At 40.1% G+C, this 20,665-nt stretch overlaps 1 protein-coding gene and 1 pseudogene across 4 annotated transcripts in view; both read right to left on the bottom strand.

Moving 5' to 3' along the window:
• The window catches only part of RYK (receptor like tyrosine kinase), a 162,627-nt gene that overhangs the window by 101,770 nt on the left and 40,192 nt on the right, over positions 1-20,665 (bottom strand). For all 4 annotated transcript variants that reach the window (XM_064277290.1, XM_064277291.1, XM_064277292.1 and 1 more), the window contains exon 2: positions 9,229-9,350. In XM_064277290.1, coding sequence (XP_064133360.1) covers positions 9,229-9,350 — 122 coding nt within the window. The remainder of the gene's footprint in view (positions 1-9,228; positions 9,351-20,665) is intronic.
• LOC111747640 (5S ribosomal RNA) lies at positions 15,815-15,933 on the bottom strand (annotated as a pseudogene).

The following is a 20,665-nucleotide window of genomic DNA, read 5'->3' as shown; positions in this document are numbered from 1 at the left end:
CAAAGGTTTGTTTTATGACCTAATATGTGGTCTATTCTAGAGAATGTTCCATGTGCGCTGGAAAAAAAAGTATATTTTGCAGCAGTTGGGTGGAGAGTTCTGTATAAGTCAATGAGGTCAAGTTGGTTGATTGTTGTAATTAGATCTTCCGTGTCTCTATTGAGCTTCTTACTGGATGTCCTGTCCTTCTCCGAAAGTGGTGTGTTGAAGTCTCCTACTATAATTGTGGAGGTATCTATCTCGCTTTTCAGTTCTGTTAAAATTTGATTTATGTATCTTGCAGCCCTGTCATTGGGTGCGTAAATACTTAATATGGTTATGTCTTCCTGATCAATTGTCCCTTTTATCATTATATAGTGTCCTTCTTTATCCTTTGTGGTGGATTTAAGTCTAAAGTCTATTTTGTCAGAAATTAATATTGCTACTCCTCTTCTTTTTTGCTTATTGTTTGCTTGATATACTTTTTTCCATCCTTTGAGTTTTAGTTTGTTTGTGTCTCTAAGTCTAAGGTGTGTCTCTTGTAGGCAGCATATAGATGGATCGTGTTTCTTTATCCAGTCTGTGACTCTCTGTCTCTTTATTGGTGCATTTAGTCCATTTACATTCAGGGTAATTATAGATAAATAAGTTTTTAGTGCTGTCATTTTGATGCCTTTTTATGTGTGTTGTTGACAATTTCATTTTTCCACATACTTTTTTGTGCTGAGGCGTTTTTCTTAGTAAATTGTGAGATCCTCATTTTCATAGTGTTTGACTTTATGTTAGTTGAGTCGTTACGTTTTTCTTGGTTTTTGTCTTGAGTTATGGAGTTGTTATACCTTTTTGTGGTTACCTCATTATATACCCCTATTTTTCTAAGTAAAAACCTAACTTGTATTGTTCTATATCGCCTTGTATCACTCTCCATATGGCAGTTCAATGCCTCCTGTATTTAGTCCCTCTTTTTGATTATTGTGATCTTTTACCTATTGACTTCCATGATTCCCTGTTATGTGTATTTTTTTTTTAATTAATCTTAATTTGTTTGTTTTTGTGATTTCCCTATTTGAGTTGATATCAGGACGTTCTGTTTTGTGACCTTGTGTTGTGCTGATATCTGATATTATTGGTTCTCTGACCAAACAATATCCTTTAGTATTTCTTGTAGCTTTGGTTTGGTTTTTGCAAATTCTCTAAACTTGTGTTTGTCTGTAAATATCTTAATTTCGCCTTCATATTTCAGAGAGAGTTTTGCTGGATATATGATCCTTGGTTGGCAGTTTTTCTCCTTCAGTGTTCTGTATATGTCGTCCCATTCCCTTCTTGCCTGCATGGTTTCTGCTGAGTAGTCAGAACATATTCTTATTGATTCTCCCTTGAAGGAAACCTTTCTTTTCTCCCTGGCTGCTTTTAAAATTTTCTGTTTATCTTTGGTTTTGGTGAGTTTGATGATAATATGTCTAGGTGTTTTTCTTTTTGTATCAATCTTAAATGGGGTTCGATGAGCATCTTGGATAGATATCCTTTCGTCTTTCATGATGTCAGGGAAGTTTTCTGTCAGGAGTTCTTCAACTATTTTCTCTGTGTTTTCTGTCCCCTCTCCCTGTTCTGGGACTCCAATCACCCGCAGGTTATCCTTCTTGATAGAGTCCCACATGATTCTTAGGGTTTCTTCATTTTTTTTAATTCTTTTATCTGATTTTTTTTCAGCTATGTTGGTGTTGATTCCCTGGTCCTCCAGATGTCCCAGTCTGCATTCTAATTGCTCGAGTCTGCTCCTCTGACTTCCTAGTGTGTTGTCTAATTCTGTTATTTTATTGTTAATCTTTTGGATTTCTATATGTTGTCTCTCTATAGATTCTTGCAACTTATTAATTTTTCCAGTATGTTCTTGAATAATCTTTTTGAGTTCTTCAACAGTTTTATCAGTGTGTTCCTTGGCTTTTTCTGCAGATATCCTAATTTCATTTGTGATATCATTAAGCATTCTGTAAATTAGTTTTTTATATTCTGTATCTGATAATTCCAAAATTGTATCTTCATTTGGAAAAGATTTTGATTCTTTTGTTTGGGGGGTTGGAGAAGCTGTCACGGTCTGCTTCTTTAAGTGGTTTGATATGGATTGTTGTCTCCGAGCCATCACTGGGAAACTAGATTTTCCAGAAAATCCGCTAAAAAAAACTGCGATCAGATCCCTATCAGAGTTCTCCCTCTGGCTCAGGCTATTCAGATGTTAATGAAGCCGCCTGGGGAGGGTGCGGGAGGGAACAGAGAGATAGGAGAGTAGCACCTCAGAATATAGCCAGAGTTGCTTGTCTTGCTTGGAATGACTGTTATATCTGAGATTCCCGCGGGCGCGTTGCCTATGTGTGCTGACTGTGTGGAGATTGCCCCCAGGGGGTCTGGCCTGCTGGAGTCACGGTCAGATCCTCCGCTTCCAGCCCCACGCCCAGCGTCAAGGCTCCCCTACTGGGACGGTGCACTCTCAACTCCAAAATCAGTCGCTGCCTCCCGGGGACTTCTCTTCCCTCCAGCCGCGTGGCCGTGCCGCCCCCTTGAACCAGGTAGGCCCCCTCCCGGGGTTAGTTCAGATGGGTGGAGTAGCTCCCCGTGCTTGTGCCGCGACCGAGTGTCCCGGCTGGAACGCTGTTCTCCCCACTCCAATACCAGTCGCTGCCTCCCGGGGACTTCTCCTACCGGCTGCGTCCCACGCCGCCCGCGCGACCCGGCTGGTCCCCTTCCCGGGGTTAGTTCAGGGGGTGGAGCAACTCTCCGTGTTTATGGCGTACCTGCGTGCAGTCCAAATCCCTGCAAAACGGTTCCCCGGCTCGGATGCTGCTCTTTCTGCTCCAAGATCAGTCACTGCCTCCCGGGGATTTCTCCTACCGGCTGCGTCCCACGCCGCCCGTGGAACCGGCTGGTCCCCCTCCCGGGGTTAGTTCAGGGGGGTGGAGCAGGTCTCTGTGCTTGTGCCGTACCTGACTGGTACGCTGGCTCCAGGCTCTGGAAACAATCGCTGCTTCCCCGTAATAGTTCGTTCTCCGTCTCTAAATCTGTGTTTGTTGTTCAGGGTTCGTAGATTGTTATGTATGTGATCAATTCACTTGTTTTTCCGTGTCTTTGTTGTAAGAGGGATCCGAGGTAACGTCTGCCTAGTTCGCCATCTTGGCTCCGCCCCCGAGAACTAATTACTTTTATAGATCATTATTATTATATATTATTATACCTGACCTCAACCTATCATTTCAGGTCATCTCTCTTTATTTCCCCCATTTCTTCCTCTAGTCCTGATATCCTAAACTCATGTTTCTATGCTCAGGACTTGCTGTGACTATTCCTTTACACAATCCCTTGATTCTTCCTTCTTTTTTCCCCCTGGCAAACTTCTATTCATCCTTCAAGATCCAAATCAACCATCCCCATTTCAAGGAAGCTATCCCAGGTGGTCCAGGCAGATCTGGCTGTCCCCACCTCAGTGTTCTTGTCTTTTCACTCCCATCTCAGCGAGCGCACTAAGACCATGGTATCGCACCTCATCTGTTAACAGTGCCTCCCCCCGCCCCACCAAACTGAGCAAATCCATGGCAAATACCATGGGCAACATCTCTTCCTTTTACGTGCTCAGCACCTAGCATGGCAAAGACCTCTGAATGAATGTATGAATCTACGAGTGAATGCATGCTCAAAACCAAGATATAACCATAAAATTAATAAGCTGACTTTCTGATGGTGACTCATAAACTGGCTCTGAGAACAATGGTAAATAAGAGTGCCTGCCTGGAGAGCCAGGGATATTCACATTTCTCCTACAACAAACCGAAGAGCCAAAACTGCCTAGCCCTACACGGCCCGCAGCGGCAGAGCTGACCAGGGAGCAGAAGCCCTAGGAAGGCAGAGAGACATAAGGAAGGGGGTGGGGAGTCTGTATACAATGGGCTGAAGGGCCCTAGCTGCAGTGCTGTGGGGAGGAGAGACAAGACTAGCAGCCAAGTATTTGCATGGCAAGAGGGAGATGAGACGGGTGAAACGAGGAAAATGAGCTTGTGAGTGGAGCCAGGTAGAGCTGGGTGCGTGGGGAGAAGTGATGAAGTGGCTGATTAAGAAGCTTGAGAAGGCAAACCCTGTGGCCATAACAGCAGTCAGGAGGAATAAGAAGTACAAAAGTATGGAAGCCTACCCTTTTTGAGGGACTATATAAATGTGTGTGAGGCATTCACAAGGCAGTCCCTTCTCCCTCTGCAGTCTTTAAGATAAAAATTTTAGAACTGCCGTTTCTGGGATCAGAGAAAAAATAACAAATTATTAAAGCCCAAGTTTCTCTACTTTGGCATGTATTGATCTATAAAGAATCTCACTTGCCAATCACTCCTTCAAGAAACAAATCTGTTCAAAAACTAACACTTACCATCTACTAGAAACCAAGGAAATCTGAACAGCAGTTGTTTACCAAAAATAGAATGAGCCAAAATACTTCAGAAAAGGAACTAGAGAAAATATAAATATTTGAATAAGCTAAAAAATAAACATTTTTGGTAATCTGCCCTTACTTGGAAACAAATTGCAACTGCAAATAGCCAGCTGATGAGTTAAGCCATTTCCTTCTGGAACATGGACAGTACGGATTTAAAATGAATACTCGCCTGCAGCCAAATAGCTTTTAAACTTCTCTGAAATTACCAGAAGCACTAACTTTCTCAGAGAAACCTCACTCTGCAGGAGACACAAGCAGGCTGCGACCCCAGAGGCTGCTGTAGGAACCCTAGACAAATTCCCCGTAGCGCCTTCTGACAATGATGAATTCCTGAAACCAGAGAACAGCTACGGGGTTGGGACGGGGGGGTGGGAATCCTGCTACATTTTCTTATATTTTTGCCTGTCAGCTATCTATCTATTGATACTTAATAGATGCAACTGCATGTTTTTTCTGGATATGGAAGAATGTTCCAGAATACAGAAGAAACTAATTATCTGTAAAAACCACCCAGTCGTCTCTGCCTTTTTGAGTGTGCGGCCTTGTGAAAGAGAACCGGTACCAGAGTTCTCATTCCATCTCAAAATGCAATTAACACGATGGTATTTAATGACCACTCACTAAGGCATGTGTGACATACATGTCAAGAATAAGACACAGCCTCAGCCTTTGAGGAGACGACAATTTATTTGAGAAGACAAAACAGAATCATGTAAACACTGGAGAACAACACTATTAACAGGAGTTTTGATGTGTAAAAACTAATGCTAAAATATCTACAATGTTGAACTAAAATACCAGGGAGCCTGAGGGTCTTTGGAAGCAAATATTTTATCTTCTGGCAAAATCTTAAAAAACAAGAGCCGAGACTTTCTGACTAAGAGTTAGAGCTGGGAGTCATGGGTCTCATCTAAAGGTTGACTGCATCCCTGAGACAACACGACCAGATGAAGAACCCTTTGCCCACATCTACCCTGCCCCTTATGTGGCCTTTCCAGTTTGGGTCACCTCTGCTTCCTGCCTCCTCTGGCCCTACTATTACCTTAAGCGAGTCTCTTCCCAAACTGGCTCTTAGTTTCCTCTCTTAGAAACTCATCAATAAACCAAAGCGCAAACACACACGATGATATATAACACAGCCGTGTGAGGGGAAAAGGGGCCTTAACTGTCGCACCACCCGGGCTCCTTCCGATATGCAGACACACACACACACACGCAGCCCTGGTGACGCAATGGTTAAGAGCTTGGCTGTTAACCAAAAGGTCGGCAGCTCAAACTCACCAGCTGCTCCTTGGAAACCCTCTGTGGCAGTTCTATTCTGTCCTATAGGGTTGCTATGAGTCAGAATGGACTCAACAGCAACGAGTCTGGTTTGGTTTATACACACACATGTGTAGGAATATATACATACTGCATAAAATATATATACATGCTTATATATACAGGCTATTTCTAGAAGGAGAGACAAGAATTAGGTAATAGTGGTTGCCTCAGGGAAGGGTAACTAGGTGGCTGGATTGCTGGGAGATGATACTAGAATGGTATAAGGAACCTACACCCTTTATGGTTTTTAAATTTTATACCATGTGTATATACTCCTACTCAAAAGATTAACTTTTAAAATAAATGAACTTGAATTAATCAACTATTCTAAAATCTCCAGAGAGACTGGTTATCCAGCACAGGTCTAACCTCTTACATTGAAAGGGAACCTGCTACCCTCCACGACAGCACTTGCTGAAAAGGGAAACCTAATTCCAAATTCAGATGCTAACACTAGTACACCCTCTCCTCACTTATTGACATAGGCTCCAAAGACCAGGTCATTATGTGAAAATTGGTGTTACACAAAAATGGAGGACTTCTTTTTTTTTTGTTTTCAGACTATCCATTTGTCTGATTTTTTTTTTTTTTTAAGAAAATATGATCACGGAAAACATATCCACTAAGATCTACTGATGTGCACATAACTGTGACGAGTCCAGTTATGGATTATTCTTCTTCAGAGGAAGCTTGAAGAAGACAAAGCTGGACAAAGCCAGACTGCGTGACTGGAAGGCCCACGGTTTAACCACTTCACCTTCCTCCTGTGCTGGGTCAGAGAGCTTCCCTTGCAGACCCACCTCCAGGACTCCACTCTTGTAGACCCTGAGTTCATCCCAGAGCCTGTTCTGCCCTCAGGGCCTGGTGAGTCACTGAGGCTCTGGGCCTCCTGTAGAGGGCGCTGGGAGCCTGGCCACACACCCAGCCCCAACAAGGCAGAGGCTTTAGGCCCAGGTTCAGTTCACTTTTGAATGTTATTAAGCTCTCATGTATTTCTTCCAAACATCCTACATTTCTTCCAAACACCCTCTCCAATGCCTCTTTCTTTCCTCCCTTTCCACCCCACAGCAATTTTTAGCTGCAGGGCCCCAAGCCACATAGGAGCTGGGACCCAGAACAGGAGCCCACTGGCTCAGTGCTGCCTGCGCACCCCTTGGAGGCTGTGGCACGGAGCAGGCTGGCCCTGAGCAGCGGGTGGATGCTACATCCCTGCCAACAGGAGGGAGCAGAGGGCATGAGGCAGTGCAGCCCAGCTTCCTGGAGGCCACCCAGAGACCCTCCTCAAGGAGGGGATGCTCTGCAGCCTTTGCTGCCTTGCCCAGCGCCTTGTTAACGTGCAAAATAATCGAACAGTAGGTTTTTTACTATTGTCGTAAATGCAAAATGTCAGCTAATGAGATAGCAGATAAGTGAGAAATGGGTGCAGTTGGAAGCGTGACGAGGAACACAATTTTTTTAATATAGTCTCAAATTATCTTCCCACAAATTGCTTATTGTTACAAAATGAAAACTTTACAGTGGTGAACTTAGTGAGCTAGTTAACATCACCAGTAAGGGGATAAACTGTCACCAGGTACACTTAGAAGGACAGCACTTCTGTGGTATTACTGCCGAGGAGACATTCTTGAGTCTAATCATTAGGAAACCTTCAACAACTCAAAGTGAGGGACAGTCTACAAAATAACTGGCCTGTAAGCTTCAAAAAGGGAGCCCTGGTGGCACAATGGTTAAATCCTCAGCTGCTTACCAAAAGGTTGGCAGTTTGAATCCACCCAGGGTCTCTGGGGATAAAGATCTGACAATCTGCTTCCATAAAGATTACAGCCAAGAAAACCCTGTGGGCAGTTCTACTCGTCACATGGGGTTTCTATGAGTCAGAATCGCCTCAACGGTACACAACAACATATTTATATAATAATTTTTACTTATCTGACAAATAACAAAGAAATACACCCAAAATATTTAGGGTTAAGGGGCAAAGAGAAAAAATAAGCACTCTTATTCACTTTGTAAGGCATGTGTTGATTGGTTGGTACTATTTTGGAAGAAGGAAGCGAGAACAATTTGGCAATAACTATCAAAATTTTAAACATGCACACTCTTTGATCCAGCCATATAGACTCCTTAGTGATATTTCACTATTCAGAAATAATCCTACAAATGCACAAAAATTTCTAAACAAAGGTATTCTTAACATCTGTGTATATATATACATACGCATGTATCTATACATACATATATACACACATACATACATATAGACAAATACATATATGTCTATATACTTTTTGCTTTTATATTCAACAATAACAAGGTAGAAACCGCAACAAAAGATGAACTACCATCAGTTTTCATCACCCTCTTACCATAGCTTTTGTCTGCGAAATGAAGTGAAGGCACCTGTGTGTAACAGTGAAAGGAAGCACTGTCTGAAATAATAAAATGCTATTAAAAATCTACATGTCCATCAATGGGGGACTGGATAAGTAACACTACTTCATATATCCATACAATATTATATTATAATGCCATTAAAAAGAATTTCTGTAATGTCTGAATTTTCCCAACATATTGTTTCTGTAATGTCTAGATTTTCCCAACCTGTCATTTTCTAAGCAGAAAAAAATAAAGACATGGAAATTTGTATTAAAGTTGTCAGATCTAAACAACTTGCAACGAACACCTAGCCAGACACCGCTTTAGAACACTTAAAGCAAAAAAAAAAAAAAAAAAAAAATTTTTTTTTACTTGTTTTTAGCAGCAAGACTATTTTTAATTCCCAATAAAATCCTACTCAGAAGCCTATGTATAAAGTATGTACAAAGTTAAAAAGAAGTTGGTTGCCGGGGACAGGGGGGTCCTAGCTTGGCCTCCCACTCTGACTTAGGACAAAATCCATCACATTCAAGGAATTTAGGCAGTCAGACGAAATGTGAAGAATTCAGAAACATAGGGTTCTTAAGCGTTTGGTTTTTAGCCCCTTACAGTTAAAGAAGCTTCGCCACAGTATGCTCAGGTTGCCTGTGTCTGCTGTACCCACTTTTCAGTATTTCTCCATAAATGGGAGAACTATATACATTGTATCAAACGTGTTTAAAACAACTCTCTCACTAACCCCTCTCCCACCTCATATCACTTCTTCACCGTAACAGCACAGTCAGTATCTCTGTGGGGCTGTTCCCTTCTCAAACTCAATCTGCATCTCTGTTTGAAAAGCCTGGAAGGATATAAGTGCCTAAATCATGGCCACCCTCATTTTAAAGGGTTTGAGAAACTTGAAAGGAATAGGCTAAAGATTTAAAATATAAACCTGAAAAGACTGTGCTATTACAGTCCCCCACTCCCTGACCCTTTTGTACAGGTGGCAGCCCACTCCTCACATCAGCCCTTGCTTGCCTTCGTCTCTGGGGCCTGTGTGACCCTGTCCTGGTGTCTGTGCTTAACCACTCTCTTACCTTGGACTTTGCATGCCAAGTGAAGTGCAGAAAATTTGTCTCACTGGGTACTAACAGGTTAAAGGAGAGAGCATAATGACTAATGAGGTCGTTTCTCACATAATAAAGTTCGGCATCAAGACCTAGAAAAAAAAAATAGGAGAAAAGGTGAGAAGGAAAAGAAATAAACAACTAAAATACTCTCAGTATTTTAGTAAACTCATTATCCATCAGTATTCTGAAACTGATACTACAGTGAAGATGACAGTGATACACAAACCGACATCACGAACAGCTCTCCCATGTGCTGGCTTAGGAAGCCGGATCAACAGTAGGTCTCAGCATCAACAAAGATGAAGAAACTGGGACTCAAAACAATTAAGTTACTACCCTGCTAAAATCTGACGGCCACTCTGTCTTCTGAGTGCCCATTTGATACCCTTCCTCCTGGATAGCACTTCTCATGGTAACTTTTACCAAAAAAAAAAAAAATGCCCTTTCTCCCCCCCCCCCCCCAAAAATTGATGTGGATTTAGGGAGAGAGGCTCAACATAGAAGGGAGAAGGGCACCTTGGCTGAAACCTAAGTTTGAGCCCAGGCCTCAGGCCCACAGCCAAATAGGACCTCTGCTTCCTCCGTCAGCACGATGTCCTTGGCACTGAGACAACATCTACCACGCTACAGTCTGCAGCAGCTGCCGTGCGTGCACTTGCCCTCTTCCCTGCCTAGACCACAAGGTGAGGAACACTGTACTTCTCATCACGTCCCTTGGACCTAGTTCCCTGCACAAAGGAGATACTCAATAAAACCCAGACCCGTTGAGTCGATTCCAACTCAGAATGACCCTCCAGGGCAGAGAACTGCTCCATAGGGTTTCCTAGGCTATAATCTTTACTGAAGCAGGCTGCCATATCTTTCTCCCACAGAGCTGCTGGTGGGTTCGAATTGCCGACCTTTCAGACACTTGTTAAACCAAAGCTGGTGCTGCAGATGAAACAAAATATCGAAAAGCCTGAGAAATGCTGAAAAAGTGAATCTTAAATTTCACTCATTTCCATACCATTTTCTCCACCAGGGCCACATCCAACCTCCAACACATACCACATTCTCCAATTTTGTCATACTCTTCTATTCTACCTGTATTTAATGTTTTTCTTTAAAATCAATATATCTTTTCAAAGCAAAAAAGATTTTTTTTTTAATTTTTATTGTGTTTTAAGTGAAAGTTTACAAACCAAGTCAGTCTCTCATACAAAAGCTTATACACACCTTGCTATATACTCCTAGCTGCTCTCCCGCTAATGAGACAGCACACTCCTTCCCTCCACTCTCTACTTTCACATCCATTCGGCCAACTTCTGACCCCCTCTGCCCTCTTATATCCTCTCCGGACAGGAGCTGCCCCCATAGTCTCATGTGCCTACTTGATCCAAGAATTTCACTCCTCACCAGTATCATTTTCTATCCCATAGTCCAGTCCAATCCCTGTCTGAACAGTTGGCTTTGGGAATGGTTCCTGTCTTGGGCTAAAAGAAGGTCTGGGGAACATGGCCTCCGGGGTACTTCTAGTCTCAGTCAGACCATTAAGTCTGATCTTTTTACGAGAATTTGGGGTCTGCATCCCACTGCTCTCCTGCTCCCTCTGGGGTTCTCCGCTGTGTTCCCTGTCAGGGCAGTCATCTGTTGTAGCCGGGTACCATCTAGTTCTTCTGGTCTCAGGCTGATGTAGTCTCTAGTTTATGTGGCCCTTTCTGTCTTTTGGTAAAGCAAAAATTTTAAGGATAAACTTAATCACTAGCTTAAGTGGAAAATCTGTAGCTATTGTGACAAACTAGAAGGTAATCATAAAATCAATTAAAAGGAAAACAAAAACATTACTAAATTCTACCTAAATATTGCTGCCCTCCAAGACAATGAGCTTGAGCCCCCTGCCCCAGTTCATTGTTTTCAAAAAGGAAGGAGTATTAGCTAGTATTTGAGAGAGATAAAGAAAAGATCAAACAGATTTTCTCTCATGATAACCAGAAAGAATTGAAAGAAAACAGGAAACAACTTTCTAACTGATTTAAAAAAAAAATTTTTTTTTTTTTTTTTTAATAGTAGTGCCGAATCTATGTATTCTAAATGTTGAAAGGGGGGAAAAAAGGTACAAGGGAGACCAACTGTAAAATCTCACAACCATTTATTGATTTCAGAACATTTACTGATCCTGCATTACAGGTCTGAAACATGATATACAAAGAGGTCAAGATGGGATGTCATACTTCCTAAGGAAACAAGACACAGAAACAACTTTACTAAGAAATTTTTCCAACAGAATAAGTTTTCTCATTTCTGGGCTGGATCTGATATAATCATTAATTCAGAATGAGATCTAAGGCTTACATAGGGGAAAGCTGCTGCACTGGCTAGGTGGCACTATTTTATTTATCCTGTAACTAGATGGGAAAACCTGGTGGTGTAGTGTTAAGAATTAAAGCTGCTAATCACAAGGTTGGCAGTTCAAATCTGCCAGATGCTCCTTGGAAGCTCTATGGGGCAGTTCTACTCTGTCCTATAGGGTCACTATGAGTCAGAATCGCCCCAACACCAACAGGTTTGGTTTTTTTTTTTTTATCATAACCAGTTGACATGGAGTCAATTCCAACTCATGATGATTCCATGTGTGTCAGATTAGAATTGTGCTCCACAGGGTTTTCAATGACTGATTTTTTGGAGGTAAATCATCAGGTCTTTCTTACAAGGAATCTCTGGGTAGATTCAAATTCAAACCTCCAGCTTTTGGGTTAGCAGCCAAGTACAACACTGTCTGCACCACCCAGGAACTCCATTTATCCTACAGCCAAAAACCTATTGTCACTGAGTCAATTCCAACTCCTACAACCCTAAAGGACAGAGTAGAATTGCCCCATAGGGTTTCCAAGACTGTAAGTCTTCACAAACGCAGACTGCCACATCTTTCTTCTGCAGAGTGGCTGTTGAGTTCAAACCACCAACCTCTGACTATCAGCCAAGCACTTTAACCACTGTGCCACCAGAGCCCCTTCATTTATCCTGTAGAGGATACCAAATGCAATAGGAGAAAGTTAGTAGCCTCCTGTAAATGGCTCCCCCTACAAGCAGGAAACTGTGAAAAGGGATAAGAGGACAAAAGCGAGAAAGAAGAAGAAGAAAAAAGGGGAAGAAAGAAAGAGAAATGGGGCAAGGCGGTAGGGGAAAGGTAGGGGGGAAATGCAACAAGAAGATGGGCACAAAGGAAACGTATCAGCAATCACAATAACTGTAAATAGTTTAAGTTCGCTTGTTTAAAAAAAAAATCTGAGTCTTAGCTCAGATGCTGTTTACAAGAGACACACCTAGAACAAAATTTTAAAATATATGCAAAGTAAGTGGAAAAATTAAAAGCAGGTGATATACTGACATCAGACAAAGCAGAACTCAAGGTAAAAGTGTGACACAGGACTAAGAAGGATTGCATATAAACAAAAACCACAAGAAAACATAACTGTGCAATAAACAAACGAGCTTCAAAGTATAGACAGAAAAAATCAAGAAGAAACAGACCAATCCATAATCACCGTTGAAACTAATATCCTCTCAGGGTGAAAAGCAATCAAACAGATAAAAATTTAGTATATACATAGATGATTTGAGTAACATAATTATGGTACACGAAAGAGTATGGGGACAAGTGGAATGAACATGAATAACAGCACACATTAAAAAATAAGATTCTAACCAGAAATCATACAAGCCACCTTCTGTGATCAAAATACCATAATAAAGAAATTAACTATAATGATAAAGCCAGAAGATGACTTTCGAAAAGATTAATATAATAGTTAAATCTGATCAAGAAAAAGGAAAAAATACAAATTGTCAGTGTCAGGAATGAAAAAGAGAACATTATCACAGATCCTACAGATATCAAAAAGACTATTATGAACAACTTTATGATGATAAATTCAACAACTTAGACAAAATTGAAAAAAATCCTTGAAAAACACAATTTACCAAATTAACACAAGAAAAAAACAGAAATTCTGACTAATAAAAAACCTTCCCCCCAAAAAAACTCCAGCTCCAGAAGGCTTCATTAGTGAACTCTTTCAAACATTTAGGAGAATGTGATACTAATTTTATATAAACTCAGAAAATGTCAAAGAGAACACTTCCCAACTTATGACATCAGCAGCATATGGATACCAAAGCCTGATGAAAACATTATAAGAAAAGATTACAGACCAATAACCCTCATGAACATAGACACAGGCATTGTCCACAAAAGATTAGCAAATTGAATCCAGCAATATATAAAAAGGATAATATATCATGACCAATTGTATATGAAAGATTAAAAAAAAAAAAAAAAACCCAGTGCCATCGAGTCGATTCCGACTCATAGTGACCCTATAGGACAGAGTCGAACTGCCCCACAGAGTTTCCAAGGAGCCCCTAGCGGATTCGAACTGCTGACCCTTTGGTTAACAGCTGTAGCACTTAAACACTATGCCACCAGGGTTTCCTATATGAAAGATTAGCCTTTAAAAATCAATATAATTCACCACAATAACAGAATAAAGAATAAAAGCCATATGATCATTTCAGTGGATGCAGAAAAAGCACTGGGCAAAATTCAAAGCCCCTTAATGATTTAGAAAACTGTCAGCAAACTAGGAATAGACAGAAAAATTCCTCAGTCTGCTAAAGGGTATCTACAAAAACCCTACTAGCATCATACCAAGGGTGAATTTTCCTAAGATCAGAAACAAGGCAAGTATGCCCACTCTCACCATTTCTATCCAACCTTGGCAGGTCCTGGCCAATGCATTCAGACAAGAACAAGACATAAAAAGCATAAAGATTGCAAAGGATGAAGTAAAACTATCATTATTCACAGATGACATGATTGTGTGTGTAGAAACACTAAGAAATCTATGGAAATACTACTAAAACCGGTAAGTAAATTCAGCAAAATCTTAGATTACAAGGTCAATATACAAAAATTAATTGTATGTTTATATATTAGCAATAAATGCAATAAGTAAGATTTTAAAACAAATACTATAATGTTAAAACTAAGGATATGTGAGGCCGCTACACTGAAAACCACAAAACATAGCTGAGAAAAAAATTAGAGAAGACTTAAAGGAGTGAGGAGATAGATATACCATGCTTAGATAAGCCTTAATACTGCTAAGATGTCAAGTCTTCCCAAATTGATCTATAGATTCAATGTATTTCTAACAAAATCTCCACCAATTTCTTAAAGAAATAAACAAATTGATTTTAAAATGTAATTAAAATGCCTAAACAATCATGAAAATAATGTTGGAAAACTCATATTACCTGATTTTACAACGTATGGAAAAAACGTACTGATATAAGAATGGACATATCAATGGAACAGAATAGATTTGAAAAAATATGACCAAAAATATAAAGCCAATGGAATTTTAACAAAGGCACTAGGCAGTTCAATAGAAAAGTATTTTCAATAAGTGGTGCTAAGACAACTGGTAAATGTATAGAAAAGAAAAAACCTTGGCCTCTATCTTATACAGCAAACAAAAAATGATTTGAGATAAATTATAGACTGAAATGTAAAAGCTGTAACTACAAGGCTTCTAGAAGAAAATGTAGGTGAATATCCTTGTGACCTGGGATAAGTAAACACATCTTTGCTTACCAAAAAAAAAAAAGCCCAGAAAGAAAACAATTGGTCTTATTAAAAAAAAAAAAAAAAAACCTCTGATCCTCAAAAGAAATTGTTAGGAAAATGAAATTCAAGTCATAAATTGGAAGCAAATATTCACAACATACATCTAATAAAGGACCTGTTTCTAGAATATAAAAAGAACTCTTACAATCCAAAAGTAAAAAGAAAACCCAGTTAAATAAGATAGGCAAAAGATGTGAGAATACATTTTACAAGATATATAAATAGCCAATAAGCATGTGGAAAGGTGATAAACATAGTCATCAGGGAGATACAAATTAAAACCACAATGTAATACCATGCCATCCGAGAGAATGACTAATATTAAATGTTGGCAAGGATAAGGAACAACTGCAACTCTCACACATTGCTGGGAGTATAAACAAGTTCAACTCTTTGGAAAATTGGCAATTTCTTATAAGCTAAATGCACACCTACTCTATGACCTAGCAATTCCACTTCTAGGTAATTATCCAAAAGAAATGAAAACACACGTCACAAAAAAGGACTTGTACATGAATGTCACAACAGCCTTATTCATAATAGCCAAAACTGGAAACAACACAAAGGTCCATCAACAGAAGAATGGATAACTAACTGTGATACATTCATACAATGGAATACTACTGAGCAATGAAAATTAACTGGTGAGACTTTGTAACAACGACTAATCTCAGACAAATATTGACTGAAATAAGCCAGACACAAAACAGTACCAAAAAAAACCAAACCCATTGCCGTTGAGTCGATCCCGACTCATGGAGACCCTATAGGTCAGAATAGAACTGCCCCGTAGAGTTTCCAAGGAGCGCCCGGTGGATTCGAACTGCCAACCTTTTGGTTAGAGGTGGTAGTAGCACTTAGCCACTATGCCACCAGGGTTTCCAAAGCCTACAGCACCCAGTATCCCCAGGCGGTCTCCCATCCAAGTACTAACCAAGCCCAACCCTGCTTAGCTCCCGAGGTCAGACGAGATTGGGCACGTTCAGGGTCATATGGCCGTAGACCATACCAAAAGAGTACATACTATATAATCCCAATTATATGATGTTCTAGAACACACAAAAATAATCTATGGTGATAAAAATCAAATCACTGGTTGCCTGAAAGGAGAGGCCAGAGGATACTGGTGAACTGACTACAAAGAAGCACAAGGGAACTTCCAGGGATGATGAAAACATGCTATAACTCCAAAGGAGTGGTAATTACATAAGTGTATATATTTTTCCAAAGGAGTCCTGGTGGCACAATGGTTAAGCACTTGGCTGCTAACAAAAGGTCGGTGATTTGAACCCACCAGCTGATTCGTGGGAGAAAAGACCAGGCGATCTGTTCCCGTAAAGATTACAGCCTAGTACTATATAATGATTAAAGGGACGATCCATCGTGAAGGCTTAACCATAATAAACATCTACACGCCCAATGGCAGGGCTCCAAAATACATTAAAAAAAAAAAAAACTCTAACACCACTAAAAAGAGAAATTGACAGATCCACAATAATAATAGGACACGTCAACACACCACTCTCAGTAAAGAACGGAACATCTAGAAAGAAACTCAACAAACATACAGAAGAGCTAAAGAGCACCATCAGCCAACTTAGCCTCACAGACATGTATACAACACTCCACCTAACAGCTGCAAAGTACACATTCTTTTCCAACGCATATGGAACATTCTCCAGAATACACAACATCTTAGGCCGCAGAACAACCCTCAACAAAATCCAAAACAGTGAGGTAATACAAAGTATCTTCTCTGACCACAACGCCATCAAAGTAGAAATTAACAATAGGAAAAATAAGGAAAAAAAATCAATTACATGGAAACTGAGTAACACCCTGCTTAAAAACTACCGGGAAATAAAGAAATCAAAGATGGAATCAAAAAATCCCTGGAATCAAATGAGAATGAAAACACATCATAACAAAATCTTTGGGACACAGCAAAGGCAGTCCTCAGAAGTCAATTTATAGCAATAGATGTGCACATCAAAAATGAAGAAAGGGACAAAATCAAAACTTTGGCTACACAACTTGAACGATCAGAGAACCACAAAAGAAGCCCACAGCCATCAGAAGAAAGGAAATAATAAAGATCAGAGCACAAATAAACGAAACAGAGAATAGAAAAACAATAGAGAAGAATCACCAAAACCAAAAGTCAGTTCTTTGAAAGGATCAACAAAATCGACACACCACTTGCCAAAATGACAGAGAAAAAATAGGAGAGGATGCAAATAACCCAAATAAGAAATGAAATGGGGGACATTGCAACAGACCCACCTGAAATAAAAAGGATCATAACAGAGTATTATGAAAAAATATAACAAATTTGAAAACATAGAGGAAATGGACAAATTTCTAGAGACAAACTACCTACCCAAACTAACACAACATGATGTCGAAAAATCTGAAGAGACCCAAAAACAAGCCCTGGCCCAGATGGCTTCACTGCAGAATTCTACCAAACATTCAGAGAAGAGCTTACACCAGTACTACTCAAACTATTTCAGAACATAGGGAATGAAGCGATACCTCCTAATTCATTTATGAAGCCAGCATAACCCTGATACCCAAACCAGGCAAATACGCCACAAAAAAAGAAAATACAGACAAATACCTCTCATGAGTACAGATGCAAAAATTCTCAACAAAATCCTAGCCAACAGAATTCGGCATCATATCGAAAAAATAATACACCACAACCAAGTAGGATTCACACCAGGTATGCAAGGACAACTGAACATTTGAAAAATCAATCAATGTAATCCACCACATGAATAAAGGAAAGAAAACAATCATCATCATCTCAATCAACACAGAAAAAAGAATCGACAGAGTCCAACACCCATTCCTAATAAAAACTCTCAATAAAATATGTATAGACAGGAAATCTCTCAACATAATAACGGGTCTCTATGCAAACCAATGGCCAACATCATTCTTAATGAAGAGAGGATGAAAACATTCCCCTTGAGAACAGGAACAAGACAAGGATACCCTCTATCACCACTCCTATTTAACACTGTCTTTGAAGTCCTAGCTAGAGCAATAAGGCAAGAAACAGACATAAGGCACATCCAAATTGGTAATGAAGTTAAACTGTCTCTCTTTGTGGATGATATGATACTATACATAGAAAACCCAAAAGACTCCACAGGAGAACTACTGGAACTAATAGAAAGATTCAGCAGAGTAGCAGAAGACAAGGTAAACATACAAAAATCAGTTTGATTCCTATACACCAAAATAAAGAACAATGAAAAAGGAATCTGGAAAACTATACCATTTATAGTAGCCTGTAAAAAATACAATCCTGGGAATATATCTAACCAGGTATGTAAAAGACCCATACAAACAAAACCACAAAACACTACTACAAGAACCCAAGAGATCTACATAAACGGAAAACATACCATGCTCATGGATAGGTAGACTCAACATCATGAAAATGACAATTCTGCCCTAAGCGATTTATAAATACAACAAAATAATGATCCAAATACCAACAACATTCTTTAAAGAAATGGAAAAACTTATCATTAACTTTATATGGAAAGGGAAGAAGCCCTGGATAAGTAAAAAAAAAAAAAAGTAAAGCACTACTGAAAAAGAAGAATGAAGTATGAGGACTCACACTGCCTGACCTCAGAACCCACTATACAGCTACAGTAGTCAAAACAGCCTGGTACTAGTACAATGACAGATACACTGACCAATGGAACTGAATTGAGAGCCCAGATGTAAATCCATCCACCTATGGTCACCTGATCTTTGACAAGGACCCAAAGTCCATCAAATGGGGAAAAGACAGTCTTTTGAACAAATGGTGCTGGCAAAACTGGATGTCCATCTGCAAAAAAAAAAAAAAATGAAACAGGACCCATACCTCACACCATATGCAAAAACTAACTTGAAATAGATCGAAGACCTAAATATAAAGCCAAAAACTATGAAGTTCATAGAAGAAAAAACAGGATCAATGCTAGAGGCCCTAATACACAGCATTAACAGGATACAAACTATAACCAACGACACACAAGCTCCAGAGGATAAGCTCGATAACTGGGATCTTCTAAAAATTAAACACGCTCATCAAAAGACTTCACCAAAAGAGTAAAAAGAGAACCTACGGACTGGGAAAAAAATTTCGGCTATTACAAATCAGACAAAAATCTAATCTCTAAAATCTACAAGAAAATCCAACACCTCTACAACAAAAAGACAAAAGAATTCAATTAAAAAATGGGCAAAATAAATGAACAGGCACTTCACCAAAGAAGACATTCAAGTGGCCAACAAACACATGAGGGAATGCTCACAATCTCTAGCTATTAGAGAAATGCAAATCAAAACCACAATGAGATACCATCTCACCCTGGCACTACTGGCACGAATCAATAAAACAGGAAATAACAAATGCTAGAAGGCTGTGGGGAGACTGGAACTCTTATGCACTGCTGGTGGGAATGTAAAATGATACAACCATTTTGGAAAAGGATATTGCACTTCCTTAGAAAGCTAGAAACAGAAGTACCATATGATCCAGCAATCCCACTCCTAGGAATATATACTAGAGAAATAAGAGTCGTCACATGAATAGACATACGCACACCCATGTTCACTGCAGCATTGTTCAAAACAGCAAAAAGATGGAAACAACCCAGATGCCCATCAACAGATGGACGGATAAACTGTGGTACCCCATGGAGTGTTACACAACAATAAAAAACAACAATGAATCAGTGAAGCATCTCATAACATGGAGGAATCTAGAGGGCATTATCCTGAGTGAAATAAGTCAATCTCAAAAGGACAAATATTGTATGAGACCACTAGTGTAAAAACACATGAAAAGGTTTACATACAAAAAGAAACAATCTTTGATGGTTATGAGGGAGGGAAGGGATGGGGATGGAAAAACACTTAATAGACAATAGGTAAGTGGAAACTTTGGTGAAAACAGCACACAATACTGTGAAAGCCAGCGCAACCTGTACAAGGCAAGGTCATGGTAGCTCCATAGATACATCCAAACTCCCTGAAGGGCTGAATTTCTGGGCTGAGGGCTGTGGGGACCATGTTCTCCGGGAACATCTAGCTCATTTGGCATAGCATAGTTCGTAAAGAATATGTTCTACATTCTACTTTGGTGAGTAGCACCTGGGGTCTTAACAGCCTGTGAGCAGCCGTCTAGGGTACTCCACTGGTCTCACTCCTTCATGAGCAAGGAAGAATGAAGAAAACTAAAGGTACAAGGGAAAAATTGGTCCAAAGGACTCATGAACCACATGTTCCACAGCCTCCACTAGACTGAGTCCAGTAAAACTAGATGGTGCCCAGCTAACACCACTGACTGCTCTGACAGCGATCACAATATAGGGTCCTGGACAGAGCTGGGAAAAATGCAGAACAAAATTCTAACTCAAAAGGAAAGACCAGGCTTCCTGACCTGACAGAGACTGGAGAAACTCTGAGAGTATGGCCCCCAGACACCCTTTCAGATCAGTAATGAGGTCACTCCTGAGGTTCACCGTTCAGCCAAAGATTGAACAGACCCATGGAACAAAATGAGACTAAAGGGGGGCACCAGCCCTGGGGCAGGGGCTCAAAGGCAGGAGGGAACAGGAAAGCTAGTAATAAGAACCCAGGGTTGAGAAGGGAGAGTACTGACATATCGTGGGGTTGTTAACCAAATCATAGAACAGTGTGTGTACTAACTGTTCGATGAGAAAC

The sequence above is a fragment of the Loxodonta africana genome, chromosome 26 (genome assembly GCF_030014295.1).
Source record: "Loxodonta africana isolate mLoxAfr1 chromosome 26, mLoxAfr1.hap2, whole genome shotgun sequence".
Classification (NCBI taxonomy): domain Eukaryota; kingdom Metazoa; phylum Chordata; class Mammalia; order Proboscidea; family Elephantidae; genus Loxodonta; species Loxodonta africana.
Note: the sequence above shows the minus strand (reverse complement) of the source record. Positions and strands in the feature narration are given on the sequence as shown.